Source organism: Oncorhynchus kisutch, linkage group LG26 (assembly GCF_002021735.2).
Source record: "Oncorhynchus kisutch isolate 150728-3 linkage group LG26, Okis_V2, whole genome shotgun sequence".
Lineage (NCBI taxonomy): Eukaryota > Metazoa > Chordata > Actinopteri > Salmoniformes > Salmonidae > Oncorhynchus > Oncorhynchus kisutch.
In genome coordinates this window covers 28,427,197-28,445,693 of record NC_034199.2, presented here as the reverse complement: position 1 = coordinate 28,445,693, position 18,497 = coordinate 28,427,197, and the positions used below count along the sequence as shown (strand labels likewise).

The following is an 18,497-nucleotide window of genomic DNA, read 5'->3' as shown; positions in this document are numbered from 1 at the left end:
GATCTTTAAATGTTTCAGTTAAGTGACTGAACCTGCTGTCCTTTCAAATTCAAATCCAAATGTTTCTGTTGGGCAATTAGATTCCTGCAAGAACCCCCACCAACTAAGGAGGTTAGTAGGAACCCACCTCATATGGGGTTCTATGGGGTTCTTGGAATAACCTTTTGGGTACAATTTCAGTGCCAAGAACCCTAAGGTTCTTCGAAGAACTTTGAGGATCTTAGAAGAATCCTTGTTGAACCCCTCATTTTTTGAGTGTATTGGTTTTCAGTCTGTTCAAGTAATTTAGTCATTTCAGTGCACATTTCATATAGACATTGTCTAATTTCTAAGAGCAATGGACCACTTTTTGCATTGAAGATTGGAAAGGCATTTTTCATTTCTATATTTAGACTGAACATGTTGACCAATTTAATGAATAGGCTACCAGACAGCTGACTTATCTGTTCTTCTGACAGCTCTGTCTAATTTACCTTGCTTTATGTTGACGGTCTGCCAGAGAGAGGATACATCTAATTGGATAGCTTTAGAATACACAAACAACTCATAAACCTGTCCATGTGCCTGCCGTGGCTAATAGCGCAGGTAGGGGCCTGCAACAAGAGACAGACAACAATAATGAATTGACATGGACTGCGATATGGACTGTGTGTAAATGATCAAATATAGCATTTAGCTAACTTAAAATGGCAGTCAAAATTAAAGACGAATACAATTTTAAAGGGAGTTATACTTGGATATATTGATATAGGGATTGGACATAATTAATGGAAATTCTAGGAACCTTTTAAAAAGCAGTTTCATTTAAACATCGACTATGTTTAAATGAAACTTCTTTCTAAGCTGCCTGTCTTCAACCCAGAACAAGTTGGATATCTGCCAAGCAATTGGCTAGTCTTTCTTTCTTGAACAGTGAACGCCACTCACCTCCTAGACAGACTGTTGGTGCCACCGTGTGGTCATCGTAGGCCTGGCGCAGATCACATTTCCCAGAAGTTTCTGTGCTTTAGTCCAGTTAGGCTAATGCACATAGCGAGCATCCTACCACCATACTCAAGCTCAAACGTAGTCTGTTGCACCATGGTGACTTTGTATTTTAAAATAGCAGTATAAGTATAAAGCAGTTTACAAATATGAGACTATAAAACTATAAAGACAGGAAGTGCTTCACAACAGCCATTAAGTTATGAGCAATGAAACGGGAACAGATAATACATGTGAAATAAAACTTGACTTGACCATTATCATACCTGCTGTCATTTTCCTAAAGGCCTTTATGAAGGAAGCTCATTTTTGTATCAGGAATAAGTCCTGTTAATGTTTTTCGGCTCTTATAGTAAACATACAAAGTCAACAGGATAAGTAATACAGGATTAGCCTGTGGGCAGTCCTAGAGAAGGACACAACCTGAACAACATCAACACCGTAAACCACACTGATCCTCACTGACTCTCTGAAGGTCTGCTGGAAAGTCAATGAGTGTGTACTTGCTCACTTAAAAGTAACTTGAGTCTGTTTTTTGTAGTCATTGAGTTTAAACTTCCCTCAATCAGTTTCTATTATCTGCCACACTCAGACATAATCATTGAGTGTTTGCACTTCCACACTAGGAGCATTCATTGAGTGTGTACTCTATCCCTTAGACGTAGTCATTGAGTCTGTAGCCATTGCTGGACAGTGAGGTGCATGAGGGGGCGTAGTTCCCTTTCAGGGCGGCAGGGGGATAGTAGGGGGGTGCTGGGGTGTTGGGGGTGTTTATAGTGTTGAAGACGAGGGGAGGACAAGGGTGGCGATGATGAGGTAGATGTAGGGGGTTCCTGGGCCGCCCCTCACAGTTCCAACAGAGCACCACCCCTCCCATCAGATTAAGACAGGCCGAGACGTAGCCCAAATACACCGCCATGCCAATTTCATACTTCATACCTGCAACACAAAGTAACATTTCTTGTTATTTTGTTATTTCTGCAAACATGTTTAAGTGAAAAAAAACTAGTATCAGAGTTATAAAATAAAATGAATAAAAGATGAATGAAATATATTGAATAGTACCTTCAGGTAGGATGGGGTTGTAGAAGTCGAGGATGACATCATTGGTTGTCCAGCAGACAGTGATTAGGCAGAGCATGCCTGCAGACAGGAAGCAGACCCCACCACTGATGGCCAGGACATGCTTGATGGACGAGCCGCGGGCATAGCGGGTACACTTCATCCCTGCAGAGGACACGAGGGCTGCCAGGGTGGAGGTCAGGCAGGACAGCAACATCAACGCCCGTGCCGCCTAGGGAGGGAGAAGAGTTTAGTATCATAATGGCTGTTGCTCAAATTACACCCTACCCCCTATTTACTAAGCTACCGTGTGCTCAAATTAATCTAATCAATCAACCAATCAATTAACAAATCAAACAACCAATAATTCCTACCTGCAGGTCAGGTGGCAGAGCCAGCATTGAGCGATGTACTTCACACTGGTAGATGCCCGTGCTGTGCCACACACACTCCATCCAGAGCCCCTTTATGTAGGCAGTGGCTGTGATTATGTTAGAGTCCACATAGGCCGTCTGCCACCAGTGGGGGAGCACTGTAGCAACTACACTACCCACAAGCCCCAGCAGACCCAGGAAGAAGCCCAGCAGCTGGACCGCCATGCTGGCCATGTTTGGAACATCCGCTAATGACCAACTGCACACACAAAACTACACAATGCTACACACAACACACACAAATCAACACACACAGAGCCACACACACAACCACACAATAATGGCTTTGAGACATGAGTTTAGTATCCTATTATTCTGGTCTTTAGCTCTGGTTCCCAGCTGTACTGTTGGAACTCCAGAGGGTCTAGAGTCAGTCACGGTGTTGAAGCCATCCTGCAGTGGTGTTCCCTTTGGAGCTCAGGTGTTGTGGTTTCGCTGTCTTCAGTGTTGTCTATAGAGCTCTGTACAGTGACTTCAGTGGCTCCAGTGGCTGTGTCTTCCATGTGCTCTCTAGAGCTCTTTAACAGATGCTTCTTCTGAGGGTTCTGTCCCTGGTGTCATTGAGTCTGTGACTAATAAGTTCTTCGTTCAGCTCCACTTGTTGAGCATGGTCCTCTGAGCTCAGCCAGCTAGTCTCTCTATGATTGTGACTGAGGCTGTTCCGCTGCTCCTGTGGAGAACACACATGATTAAACATTCACAGAAACCAACACCCAGCTCAGTTGAATGTGACAAACCACTAACTTCTAATTGAGAGACTGTTTTATAACTCTTGTATACATTTTGTGTTTAAAAACACTAAAACCATTTAATGAAAATATGCATTCAGCTGGCCCATAATAGATATTGCATTTCTCCAAGTACAATAAAATGTGTCATATTTTAATCATACTGTTTGATTTATACTGAACAAAAATATAAATGTAACATAGAACAATTTAAAATATTTGACTTAATTAGAGTTCATATAAGGAAATCAGTGAATTGAATTAAATGAATTAGGCCCTAATCTTAGGATTTCATAGGACTGGGAATACAGATCTGTTTATTACATTTTTGTATTTAACCTTTATTTAACTAGGCAAGTTAGTTAAGAACAAATTCTTATTTACAATGACGGCCTAACCAAAAGGCTTCCTGCAGGGACGGGGGCTGGGGTTCAAAATAAAAATAAATGAAATAAAACTATAGGACACAACACACATCACAACGAGAGAGACAACACAACACTACATAAAGAGAGACCTAAGACAACAACATAGCATGGCAGCAACACATGACAACACAGCATGGTAGCCACACAACATGACAACAAAATGGTAGCAACACAACATGGCAGCAGCACAACATGGTAGCAGCATAAAAGAGGGTACAAACATGGTTGGGCACAGACAACAGCACAAAGGGCAAGAAGGTAGAGACAACAATACATCACGCGAAGCAGCCACAACTGTCAGTAAGAGTGTCCATGATTGAGTCTTTGAATTAAGATAAAACTGTCCAGTTTGAGTGTTTGTTGCAGCTCGTTCCAGTCGTTCCAGTCACTAGCTGCAGCGAACTGAAAAGACAAGTGACCCAGAGATGTGTCTGCTTTGGGGACCTTTAACAGAATGTGACTGGCAGAACAGGTGTTGTATGTGGAGGATGAAGGCTGCAGTAGATATCTCAGATTTTTATTTAACCTTTATTTAACTAGGCAAGTCAGTTAAGAACAAATTTGTATTTACAATGACGGCCTAGGAACAGTGGGTTACCTGCCTTGTTCAGGGGCAGAATAACAGATTTGAACCTTGTCAGCTCAGGGATTTGATCCAGCAACCTTTCAGTTACTGGCCCAATGCTCTAACCACTAGGCTACCTGCCGATAGGGGGAGTGAGGCCTAAGAGGGTTTTATAAATAAGCAACAACCAGTGGGTCTTGCGACAGGTATACAGAGATGAGTATAGAGTGCAGTGACGTGTCCTATAAGAGTATTGGTGGCAAGTTTGCATCTGTTGGTCACAGACACCTTAAAAAAAAGATAGGGGCATGGATCAGAAAACCAGTCAGTATCTGGTGTGACCACCATTTGCCTCATGCAGCACGACACATCTCCTTCGCATAGAATTGATCAGGTTGTTGATTGTGGCCTGTGAAATGTTGTCCCACTCCTCTTCAATGGCTGTGCTGAGTTGCTGGATATCATCGGGAACGGAAAAAGGCTGTCGTACACGTCGATCCAGAGCATCCCAAACATACTCATTGGGTGACATGTCTGGTAAGCATGCAGCCTATGGAAGAGCTGGGACATTTTCAGCTTCCAGGAATAGTGTACAGCTCCTTGCGACATGGGGCCGTGCATTATGCTGAAACATGAGGTGATGGCGGCAGATGAATTGCACGACAATTGGCCTCAGGATCTCATCACAGTATCTCTGTGCATTCAAATTGCCATCGATAAAATGCAATTGTGTTTGTTGTCCCTAGCTTGTGCCTGCCCTTACCATAACCCCACTGGCACCAACGTTGACATCAGCAAACCGCTCGCCCACACGACGCCTTTATCTTGGCCAGATTGCAGTTGTAAATGAGAACTTGTGGTCTGCGGTATGTGAGACCGGTTGGATGTACTGCCAAATTCTCTAAAACGCTGTTGGAGAAATGAACATTACATTCTCTGGCAACAGCTCTGGTGGACATCCCTGCAGTCATCATGCCAATTGCACTCTCTCAAAACTTGATACATCTGTGGCATTGTGTTGTGTGACAACCCTGCACATTTTAGAGTGTCCTTTTATTGATGATGTTGTTTAATCTTCTTCTTGTTATGCCACACCTGTCAGGTGGATGGATTATCTTGGCAAAGGAGAAATGTTAACATGAATGTAAAAAGAAATTGAACAGAAATAATATTTTTGTGCGTATGGAATGTTTCTGGGATCTTTTAGCTGATGAAACCAGAGACCAACACCTCACATGTTGCGTTTATATTTTTGTTCAGTGCGCTCAGAGATTTTCTCACTGATAATATGTAAAATGAAGTTGGAATATTCAAATTGACAAAAGTTCATTCACAGACAGATTTGGAATTTAGTCACAAGCTGCGTCAAACACATTTGATCAAGAATTTGCATACAGCACTTACAGAACACATTGCTTTTCCTCACTCTAGACCTCATTTCAATTGACCATAGGATGAACTCATATTAATATGCTATTTTTGGAGGGGCTTCTGAGGTGCAGAAAGGTCAGAAGTGTTGGGAACCCACTTTCATTTACTTTTCCCTCTCCTTCCTCTGTAACTCACTTTGGAAAACTATTTTTGATTTGAAGAGCGCAGAGAGGAGAAGGCTATTGATCTAGTGAACAATAAAACACACATTTCCACACCAACTATCTTTGTTTTCAACTAATGTCAGTACTATTAAATGTCACAGCTAAGTTGATTGTGTCATAGAGCATAAAGTAATAAACCAATTATTACCTGAAGAAGAGACGAGTGGCTAATGTGTGGACACCTGCCATGTGGGATCAGAGTCCTGATATTATGCTACTGCTGCCAGTGAGTGATGCGCGTGCACACACACACACACACACACACACACACACACACACACACACACACACACACACACACACACACACACACACACACACACACACTTGTGTTTGTACATAAGAATTTGATCTTAACTGACTTGCCTAGTTAAATAAAGGTTAAATAAATTAAATAAAACACACACACAAACTCTGGACAGTGACAGACTAATCCACATGCCATTGATATTGTGTTATTCATATAAACAGGATTTCTCACATTTAATTTATGATATCGAATACTACAGTTTTCCTTTGCCTCATTCAGAGGGAATATCAGTATTATGATCCACTTTCCAGTTTTCATGGATCAATTATTTCATCTACCAACAACCTTGAAACAAAACAGGCACTGTTTATATTTTTCATACTCTATCAACGAAAAGCAGCTCAGTAGAACACTGGGAACAGAATGCTCTTTGTGTTTAATGATGGATTCTGTAAGGGAGGAAACAACCACACATTAGAACAACTGACTAACATGTTGTTGGCTACTGATCACATGAGTTCAAACTTTGCTTTTCCGTGCACGTACCAAAAGTTATAAAATAAAAACCCCAACACTTCACTTTCAGTGATCTACCCAACACATACACTCCCTCCTCTCCCCTTCTTACCTGTGACATGCATATCCTGCCTGATGCTATCTAGTGCTGCAGGAGGTTAGCAGCTGGCAGTCTCTGTCTGTGTGTCCTATGTAGACTCACAAACCCATGTTATGTAGCATTTATAAAGGCCTCTCCATAGTTCAAAAAGCCTGTCAAAGCTGCACGTCACCGCCCAGACCAGACCAGCTCTCTGTCTGCTTGCTCTCTCTCTCTCACTCTCTCTTTCCCTCTACCACCAGTGTCGCCTCTGCTTTAGAGTCCAGGTGAGGGCAGTGTATGGGTATGTCTTTGTCCTTATTGTCCTGTCAGGGAGGTGACAACTGTCTGTCAGTAATGTGACATGGTGTAGCTCTACTTTGGCTCTATAACGGTTAGTTGCAAACATAGTTCCTACCCCAGGGGAAGAGAGAGGGCATCACACTGCATGGTCCTCCTCCTTCTAACCAGTCAACATGGGGATCTGTCAAAAACAACAAACAGAAAGATGGAAACAACAAAAAGTAATTGAAAATGTTTGAGGACAGTATAATTTGAGAGTATTCAAAGACAATAGTAGATAATGATAGCACTATAAATGATTATGCCTTAGCTCTTATCATGGGACAACATAAACAGAGTGACACAAGTACAATACCTGAAGTACAAGAGATTCCATGTCGTGTGAGCTCCTCCAAATCTGCTGGTTGCTCTTGATCTGGTCAGTGATAGACAGTCTGCCACTATTTTCTTAGTCCTGTTCTCTAGTTTTGTGTATTCTGAGCCTATAGAAGAGCGACACACAAGGCTATATTCCCAATCTGTCTGTCATTCCTTCATACGGAATAGTAGCCTAGCAGTAGCCTTTCTAGCGGCCTGCAGTGCAGCACATCCTGCTGTGTCAGTCTCTCATAAGATTATGTGTCCTTGCTATCTCCTCCAGAAGGATATAATACCATGTGAATGGGTCGTGTCTAGATGGGATCCAGCTTTTGTACATTTTACATCAAAAGGTGATCTTATTTTTTTTGTTGCATTTTAGCCAACCCTAACCCTTTTCCTAACCTTAACCTAATTCTCCTAGCCTGCCACATTTATTCTCCTAACCTGCTGCACAACTTCTCCTAAACCTGCTACGAATAGTCAATTCTGGCAAAAACTGGATCCCTTCTAACCATGACAATGTGAATGCTGAGGAGTTAATAGCCTTAGGGGAAACACTGTAATCCTCCACGCATTAGGGAGCTCTGTCTTAAATAAGGTGTTTATTATCTGCTTCTAGGACAACAAATAGGAAACGTATATTTGAATGATCACTGTAAACCCCTTTTGAATGCAGCTAAGGCCTAAGATTTGACATTAGAATCAGCTTATTCATAGGTTAGGCTACTGTGGGCTAGGCTAAATAAAAAATCTGGTAATGTCATGTAAGACTAATTTTAAGCCACATAATCATTAGGCTAGCCTACATGAGAGGGATCATAGGTACATTTATCATAAATCACACACGTTTAGGATGTGTAGGATGGCGCTGACAGAGATGGCCGCCTCACTTCGAGTCCTTATGAAACTATGCAGTATTTGTTTTTTTAATGTATTATTTCTTATATTATTATCCCAGGAAATCTTAAGCGTTATTACAAACAGCCGGGAAGAACTATTTGATATAAGAGCGACGTCAACTCACCAACATTATGACCAGGAATACGACTTTCCCGAAGCTGATCCTCTGTTTGGACCACCACCCAGGACAATGGATCGGATCCCAGAAGCCGACTCAAAACCATGGCGTCGCAGAAGGGGCAGCCTCCTGGTCAGGCTCCATAGATGTGCACATCACCCACCGCTCCAGAGTATATTACTCGCCAATGCTCTTGACAACAAGGTAGACAAATTTCGAGCAAGGTTTGCCTTCCAGACAGACATCAGAGATTGTAACATCCTCTGTTTCACGGAAACATGGCTCTCTCAGGATATGTTGTCGGAATCGGTTCAGCCACCGGGCTTCTCCATGCATTGCGCCGACAGAGATAAACACCTCTCTGGGAAGAGGAAGGGCGGTGGTGTATGCTTCATGATTAACGGCTCATGGTGTAATCATAACAACATACAGGAACTCAAGTCCTTCTGCTCACTCGACCTAGAATTCCTTACAATCAAATGCTGGCCATATTACCTCCCAAGAGAATTCTCGTCAGTTATCATCACAGCTGTGTACATTCCCCCTCAAGCAGACACCACGATGGCCCTCAAGGAACTTCACTGGACTCTATGTTAGCTGGAAACCATATATCCTTATATCCTGCATTTATTGTAGCTGGGGATTTTAACAAAGCAAATTTGAGCACAAGGCTACCTAAATTCTATCAGCATATTGATTGTAGTACTCGCGGGGGTAATACACTTGATCACTGCTACTCTAACTTCCACAATGAATACAAATCCCTCCCCCGCCCTCCCTTCGGTAAATACGGCCACGACGGCGTCTTGCTCCTACTGTCTTTATAGGCAGAAACTCAAACAGGATGTACCAGTGACTAGAACCATTCAACGCTGGTCTGACCAATCAACGTTCAAGATTGTTTTGATCACATGGAATGGGAAATGTTCTGGTCAGCCTCAGAGAACAACATTGATCTATACGCTGACTTGGTGAGTGAATTTATTAGGAAGTGCATTGGGGATGTTGTACCCACTGTGACTATTAAAACCTACCCTAACCAGAAACCGTGGATGGACGGCAGCATTCACGCAAAACTGAAAGCACGAACCATCAAATTTAACAATGGAAAGAGGTCTGGGAATATGGCTGAAAATAAACAGTGTAGTTATTCCCTCTGCAAGGCAATCAAACAAGCAAATGTAGATAAAGAGCTCAGACATGAGACGTACGTTGCAGGGTTTACACGAAATCACGGACTACAAAAAGAAAACCATTGACTACAGCTCAGCATTCAACACCATAGTACCCTCCAAGCTCATCATTAAGCTTGAGGCCCTGGGTCTCAACCCCGTCCTGTGCAATTGGGTCCTGGACTTTCTGACAGGCCGTCCCAGGTGGTGAAGGTAGGAAACAACATCTCCACATCGCCTAACCCTAGCCCTCAGCACTGGGGCCCCACAAGGGTGCGTGCTCAGCCCCCTCCTGTACTCCCTGTTCACCCATGACTGTGTGGCCATGCACGCCTCCAACTCACTGCCTGATAGTCAGCCTCAGTGAAATATACACTACCGGTCAAAAGTTTAGACACACCAACTATTAAGGGGTTTTCTTAATTTTCACTATTTTCTACACTGTAGAATAATAGTGAAGACATCAACACTATGAAATAACACATATGTAATCACATAGTAACCAAAAATAATTAAACAAATCAAAATAGATTTTATATTTTTCAAAGTAGCCACCCTTTGCCTTGATGACAGCTTTTCACACTCTTGGCATTCCCTCAACCAGCTTCACCTGGAATGCTTTTCCAACAGTCTTCAAGGAGTTCCCATATACGCTAAACACTTGTTGGCTGCTTTTCCTTCATTCTGAGGACTAACTCATCCCAAACCATCTCAATTGGATTGAGGTCAGGTGATTGTGGAGGCCAGGTCAAATTATAATATAAATTATAATTTATATTATTGTCCAATTCACTTCTCTTGACCTGGGGAACAATAAGGGCCTTATACACTTTCTGAGAGGGGCTAAGGATTAATAAAATAATTATAAGAATAATAATTCGAATTACATTAATCTTTTCAATGATGTTCTGATGTAATCGCTGCAGCAGATGTTATCAAAGAGGATGTTGTTGCTAATTTGTTAGCTTCTCCCTTTACAAGAATAACTTTCAACAAGAAGTTACGTTTTAAATGATCATCATCTGGTGAGTGGAACTGTGTTTTTTATTGCAGCGCACTTGCTGTTGTTATCCATCTCTTTGAAAATAACTGGTGTGTGAGAAATCGTTGCATTTAAAAGTTTAGGTCACCGGTTACTTTGTGTGCTAAATGTGAAATGTTTTTTGCAATGGGAAGTAGTAGTTGTACATTTCGATTAGGAAATGCTTAGCCTAATGGTTGTGTTTTTGTATTCTTATGATTGGGACCTAGTGGCTCATTATGGCCGAGTGAATGGACTGCTTATCCTTTAACATCATGCTGTGCGTGACTGCTGTCTTTCCATCAGCCCTATGCAGCTGTGTAGTGGTACCTGGAGAAGTGGGTTTACTCTAATTTTGCCAAAAAGTTCCAAAATGGCCCACCCAGCAAAGGAAAGGCGTTCTGTGTGAAAAATCCTATGTTTTTGCAATTTGATTGGATAGGCCTGTGTCCACCCATATCTACATCCCTGATGCAAACAGGTCATGAAGACTGAATTGCGAAACACAAATAGCTACTAACCAAGAACTCAGACCAAACCTTTTCAATACCTGGTTTGCCTACCCATTGTTGCCTTAGTTAGCATTTACTGCTAGATATACGTTGAAATGTCTTTCCTACCCACCCTACCAGTTATCAATGTCATTCTTCTGTGAGCTGCTACATGCCCAAACCGGTTGAGAGCTGCACATTATTGCAGTGTACAGATGATATTCTGCTGAAACTAGGCTGTGTGGAGGAGCTCATGTGAATATATTTCACGTGCTTTGCGATTTGGTGGCTACTTTGCGCATTTTTCTCTATTGTACTACATAATTGATAAGTCGTATACCTCTGTTACACTACTTTTATACGCATCAGTGGGGATTAAGTGAGTATATGCAATACCCCCCCACCCGCCCCCCCAAAAGTGGTTATACGGTTTATACCTGCGCATAGCCTCCACTACACCACTAACCCTTTGTGTTTTACAAAAGTACTCTCCTACATGAGTGCGCAGCTATTACCGTTGCTGTCCTTTCAGCATCACGAACCTGTCACACACTGAAGGCCTAGGTCCAATATGTTCGTCACTGCGCAGACATGTCTAATAGAAATAAAGACTGCAGGTATTAATATTTCAAGAAGGGAGTGTATATATTTTGGCCTGGCGAAGCGGTTTTATGCACTTACTGAATGGAAGCTGATAATTATGAGTTTTTTTTACTCGGCTGGTCTTGAGTAGAAATTATGAGTCCTTACTGTCCAAGACCGAGTACAAATATATCCGACACCGAGACACTCAAAATGTGGTTTCGAGACCGGACCGACACCTGGTCTCAAGTACTACTACAACATTGGAAAAAATACAGTTCTACCTGATGACATCATTAAAAGTTAAAACATTTAAAAAAAACGGTGATTTACAAACACTATGAGATACGAGGTGACACCGTGAGCAAGAAAATACGCTCCCTTGGGCTAGACATTTCAAAACCTTATAAGTTCTAACTATTTAAATTAGCATACATTTGCACAAATCAATCCACTAAAAGCAATAGTAACTGTTCAAACTAGAGACACCAAACCAACGTACACATGTTCAGGCTATCCTATCCTAAGTATTAAATCAATCAATTCTTTAATCTATCCATCTATACTTTTTCAACTATAACCATTTAAAATGTCCTTAAATTAACATAGGTTTGAATGAGAACCATGGGAATACAGAGGTAGTTATTCAATATGGTCCTGCTACTTTGCCAATTAAGCTATAAGACAAACTTTAAATTGTTCAGGCTATCCTAACTTAACATTCTTAAAAACCTTTATCAAGGATAGATTAGCATGACAAACCCCCACCAACAGTAACTCTTGAACCGTTCAAGCTAGAGACACCAAACCAACTTTCACATGCTCAGGCTATCCTATCTTATCATATCCAATCAATCCATCACTCAATCTTTCCATCTACTTACTTTTTCAACTATAACCAGTCCCTACCATTACTACTGCAGTCACTACCACTACTATAAGTTATTTCACAACCATAAATACTCATATTCGGAGGGGTTGGGTTAAATGGGGAAGACACATTTCAGTTGAAAGCAATCAGTGGTACAACTGACTAGGTATCCCCCTTTCCCTTTTAAGCAAGCACACCACATTTTCTTCAGGAAATGTACTTTCCTAGTTGCACTTGATACTTCTGTGTTGATGGAACCTAAACTCATCTGTTTTTGCATAAATGATTAAAACAGCCTTTGCAGTCTGAAGTGTTAATTCACTATTATCCCCACTCACTATGCGAGATTAATATATCTACAGATCCTGCAAATAGAAAGACAAATTGTCATCCTCTTCGGAGGAGAAGAAAGAGACTAAACAAATCAAGCAAATGCTACGCCTTTAATTGTTTTCATTAAAACATCCCAACATATATAGCAATATATTGTAGCACTGACTGGTGTGCTATGTCTGAAAACATCACAGCACATTTAATGGCATACAAAACGACCATCAAGTACAGTTCAGAAATATGGAGGGTAAAATGTTTAACAACAGAATACATAAATCATATCTTTCCACAAGCAGACAACACAGTTACACATCACGTGCTGTAACACTGAATAACAGTCTGAATACATTTACATTTTAGTCATTCAGCAGAGGCTCTTATCCAGAGCGACTTACAGGAGCAATTAGGGTTAAGTACCTTGCTCAAGGGGACATCGACAGATTTTTCACCTCGTTGGCTTGGGGATTCGAACCATCGACATTTTGGTTACTGGTCCAACGCTCTTAAAACCCCTAGACTACATGCCATCCCAGGTGAATCCATCTCAGAGGGTGGTCTCTCTTCACTGCAGCAAGCGGTTCAACAACACTTCACATCAACACTTTACAACAGTATCATACAGTAGGCATCAGTAGGCATCATGACAGAGTATCAAATAGAAAGGAAAAACAGATGATTCCCTCGCACCACATACTGTATGTAAATAGTGAAAGAAGATAAGCAATGACACGACCGGTTGGAGGAGCCATGCTGTAGTTGTGGAGATCCCTCTTCTCTCCATCACAATCCTTCATTGTAAGCCTTTCATTCATTTCATTTCATTCATTATTCTGATATGATCTGTTGATAAACATATGGACAATATATGTTTATAAATATATGGACAATTCATGAGATGATAGTTACAACAACAAACAGCCTCAACAATGAGACCTGAAGCTCCACAACTACATTAGAAAAGCCCTTCACTAGAGGGTTAAGAGTAGGGGAGATTAATTATCATGAGACACACGTCAACATTATACCTGTTACAGACTGAATAGTCTCCCCTGCTCCAAACCCATCAACAACATCATCATCTAAGTCCACCACAGTGACATAAACTAATGTGAGCACACATTATACTTACTGTGCAATTTGCTCTATGGGTAAGGTAGAACAAAACAGAATGATTCAATATTGGTGCCAGAATTCCATCAGAAAAAAGTACACGTACATGCACGCACACGCAGTTATGTACCTTGTAGCCAGTCCACCCCCTCCTGTAGGCCCTCTCCTTTTACAGCATTACTGGCACTGAAACACAGGGACAGATTTTAGTAACCTATCCCAACACAACTGTGTGTGTCTGTACCTGCTTATGTGTGTGATAGAGTTGTGTCCTACCAGATGTGCCAGGGTTTGTCCTTGATGTTCTCCAGACAGAGCAGCTGAGAGACTTTGACTGAAGACATGGCTTCTCTCAGGTCACTCTTATTAGCAAAGAGCAGCACAGGCATCCTCCTACTGCAGATGTCTGGAGGGAGCAGGAACACCAGAGAACAAGTGAAGAAAGTTTGTCTGTCTGTCTGTCTTTCTCCCCTTCTCTCCCTCTCTTACTCTCGCTCTTCCTGTCTCTCTCTCTCTTTCTTACTGTCTCATTCTCTTACCTTGGTGATTGAGAAGAGTATCAAGTTCCTCTTTGGCAACGACCATTCATAACTTGTCTCCACTATCGATGACAAATATGATCGCGTGACTCTCTCTGTGGACACCACAACAGAAAACGATGTCATCAACAAGGGATAGGAGGTTCAACAGGGTAAAAAACACTGAATGTGTTTCTCTACATCAGGGTTAAGCAACTAGATTCAGAGCGGGGGCCGGGGGCTGTAACGCTTGGAGATAGATTTAGGGTTGGGTAACCACTAAAACTGCTCTACAGGCAATACTGGTTACTCTAAGTTTAGAGGTAAGGCACCTCTGGATTAAAACGTCCTGTCATATCATGCAGGTCTATATAGATAAACAGTGCAGGTGTGAAGTCTTACTTGTAGTAATGTTCCCATAGGTTTCTATATCTGCTCTGACCAGACATGTCAAACACTGTGAAAGACAAACTTTGTAGAGACAAAATACATGTTACGCATTAATGCACTATAGTAATATAATTAGTATGACTTTTTCCTGGTTCACTAAGTTAATCATAGTTTACATTACAAGTTAATTACTACCTTGAACTCTTGAATTTTTCTATATTGAAGCCAATAGTTGGGACAATGTCTTGTGTCTGGGTCTGTAATACGCACAAACAAAACGCAGACAGACAAACATTACCTGAAGTGTATCAAAAATAAATGGCAAAATAGGGTGAAATAGGCTGTACTGACCTTCACCTGACTAACATGTTTCCAGTCGTCTGAGAGTGGGCCATATAACCTTAGCTGAAAACAAGCAAGCAGTGGATAATTGCAGTGTAACGAATACAATAACACATAGGTCTTATACTGTATATAAGCACAATTCGATAACACTCACAGCTCGTATGTATAACCACAATGCAATAACACTCACAGCTCGTATGTATAACCACAATGCAATAACACTCACAGCTCGTATGTATAACCACAATGCTATAACACTCACAGCTCGTATGTATAACCACAATGCGATAACACTCACAGCTCGTATGTATAACCACAATGCTATAACACTCACAGCTCGTATGTATAACCACAATGCGATAACACTCACAGCTCGTATGTATAACCACACTGCGATAACACTCACAGCTCGTATGTATAACCACAATGCGATAACACTCACAGCTCGTATGTATAACCACACTGCGATAACACTCACAGCTCGTATGTATAACCACAATGCGATAACACTCACAGCTCGTATGTATAACCACAATGCGATAACATTCACAGCTCGTATGTATAACCACAATGCGATAACACTCACAGCTCGTATGTATAACCACAATGCAATAACACTCACAGCTCGTATGTATAACCACAATGCAATAACACTCACAGCTCGTATGTATAACCACAATGCTATAACACTCACAGCTCGTATGTATAACCACAATGCGATAACACTCACAGCTCGTATGTATAACCACACTGCGATAACACTCACAGCTCGTATGTATAACCACACTGCGATAACACTCACAGCTCTTATAATCAGTGGTGTAGTGGAGGGTAAACGCAAGTAACACGATTTACTCATTTTCTTTTTTTGCATGACAGTACACCCACCTTTTGGGAAAGAATTCATGGAAAGTATAGGGAACGTTACTTTTGTCACTGCGACTGGCGATCAGTTTACCCACCTATGTTTTTGTTTACCACTACATCACTGCTTATAACCACAATGCCTAAAATTCACAGTTCTAATATACACTATATATACAAAAGTATATGGACACCCCTTCAAATAAGTGGATTCGGTTACTTCAGCCACCCCCATTGCTGACAGGTGTATCAAATTCAATGGCCTTACTTAAGAGCTCAGTGACTTTCAACGTGGCACCGTCATAGGATGCCACCTTTCCAACAAGTCAGTTCGTCAAATTTCTGCCCTGCTAGAGCTGCCCGGTCAAATGTAAGTGCTGTTATTGTGAAGTGGAAACATCTAGGAGCAACAATGGTTAAGTCACAAAGTGGAAAGCCACACAAGCTCACAGAATGGGACCGCAGAGTGCTGAATCATCTACCCTCAGTTGCAACACTCACTACTTTACTGACTTTGACTTTATTTTCCCCATTGGGAAATGTTGTAAGTTCCAAACTGCCTCTGGAAGCAACATCAGCACAATAACTGTTCATGGGAGCTTCATGAAATGGGTTTCCTTGGCCAAGCAACCACACACAAGCCTCAGATCCCCATGCGCAATTCCAAGCGTTGGCTGGAATGGTGTAATGCTTGCCGCCATTGGGCTCTGGAGCAGTGGAAACGCGTTCTCTGGAATGATGAATCACGCTTGACCATCTGGTAGGCCGACGGACGAATCTGGGTTTGGCGGATGCCAGGAGAACGCTACCTGTCCAAATGCATAGTGCCAACTGTAAAGTTTGGTGGAGGAGAAATAATGGTCTGGGGCTGTTTTCCATGGTTTGTGCTAGGCCCCTTAGTTCCAGTAAAGGGAAATCAACACTACATCATACAAAAATGGCATTCTAGACGATTCTGTGCGTCTAACTTTGTGGCAACAGTCTGGAAAAGGCCATTTTCTGTTTCAGCATGACAATGCCCCCGGGCACAAAGCAAGGTTCATACAGAACTGATTTGTCAAGATCAGTGTGGAAGAACTTGACGGGCCTGCACAGAGCCCTGACCTCAACCCCATTGAACAGCCTCAACCCCATTGAACACCTTTGATATGAATTGGAACGCTGCCTGCGAGCCAGGCCTAATTGCCCAACATCAGTAATGCTCTTGTGGGTGAAAGGAAGTCCCCGCAGCAATGTTCCAACATCTAGTGGAAAGCCTTCCCAGAAGAGTGGAGGCTGTTATAGCAGCAAAGGGGAGACCAACTCCATATTAATTCCCATGATTTTGGAATGAGATGTTCACGGTTAACACTCACAGCGCTTATGTATAACCACCATCTCCATGGCTCAGCTCACTCAACTCAGATACACAACTCCGTCTGTTTCCATTGACAGGCCAGCGCGCAAAGGACGCGCGCGCCTACAGCAGGCCACCACGTTAATACGTTTCAATTTAGAACACAATCAAATACATCAGTCAATGGACTACAGTAGGCCCATATGTTCAATTATAGTTAGGCCATGTCAGTGGACTTACATTACTGGGCTTGAGTTGGTTGATGATGGTGGTTTTCCCGCTGTTGTCCAGTCCCAAACACAACACGTTCACTTCTTTCTTCTTCAGACCCAGCCATCCCGACAGTTTATCAAACAGGCCCATTTGTCCTGCTTACAACATCTGATCCTAAGGTTTAAATGTGAATTCGGTATAAGCCATCTACCCCCTCAATATATAATCGAAAGTTTCTACAATTTCTCGCTACAATTTAGTGGATATGAGGACTAGGTTACTAGACAGCAGGTTGGCAGTCCAGTCTGTGAATAAGCCTATTAGAGTGAATTAACGCTCTGAACCTACTGCTGACCTGACTCGCAGTATGGGGTGATTCTGAGATGGACATTAGATAATGTCAACTTCATGAGGAAAGGTTTATTACATAGGCCTACAGTAGCCTTTACATATTCCAGTCATTCTGAATATGTACAGGCTACTGGTGTTTTTCTTTATATACTTTTCTTAGTAGTAGCCTATACATTCAGAAAAACGAGATGATGATTAATTATTTAACACACATCACGAGTCACGACAATAGCATAACATGGCTTTTCTCCTGCTTTATCAGTCCACAACATCGCCCTAGCTCGAATAATGATACTGAGTGGCGCAGTGGTCTAAGACACTGCATCTCAGTGCACTGCAGTACCTGGTTCGATTCCAGGCTGCATCACATCCGGCCGTGATTGGGAGTCCCATAGGGCGGTGCACAATTGGCCCAGCGTCGTCCGGGGTAGGCTGTCATTGCAAATAAAAGTTTGTTCTTAACTGACTTGCCGAGTTAAATAAAAAAAATAAAAAATTGATGCATGGTCCAACTGCCCCATCTGCTGGCTAGCATTAAAAAGTCCATCTGAAATACAGTGTATTCTACAAACCTCTCG

At 42.0% G+C, this 18,497-nt stretch overlaps 1 protein-coding gene and 1 pseudogene across 1 annotated transcript; both read right to left on the bottom strand.

Moving 5' to 3' along the window:
• Positions 1 to 1,003: 1,003 nt before the first annotated feature.
• Positions 1,004 to 7,532, bottom strand: LOC109877785 (claudin-14-like). The gene is made up of 5 exons (XM_020469981.2): positions 7,300 to 7,532; positions 7,060 to 7,125; positions 2,421 to 3,150; positions 2,050 to 2,278; positions 1,004 to 1,923 (listed from the first exon to the last, which is right to left on the bottom strand). Exons 3-5 carry the CDS (start codon positions 2,652 to 2,654, stop codon positions 1,640 to 1,642), a joined length of 747 nt encoding a protein of 248 aa, XP_020325570.1. The 5' UTR covers positions 2,655 to 3,150; positions 7,060 to 7,125; positions 7,300 to 7,532; the 3' UTR covers positions 1,004 to 1,639.
• A 5,356-nt stretch (positions 7,533 to 12,888) lies between these two features.
• LOC109877770 (ADP-ribosylation factor-like protein 6) lies at positions 12,889 to 17,718 on the bottom strand (annotated as a pseudogene).
• Positions 17,719 to 18,497: the final 779 nt, after the last annotated feature.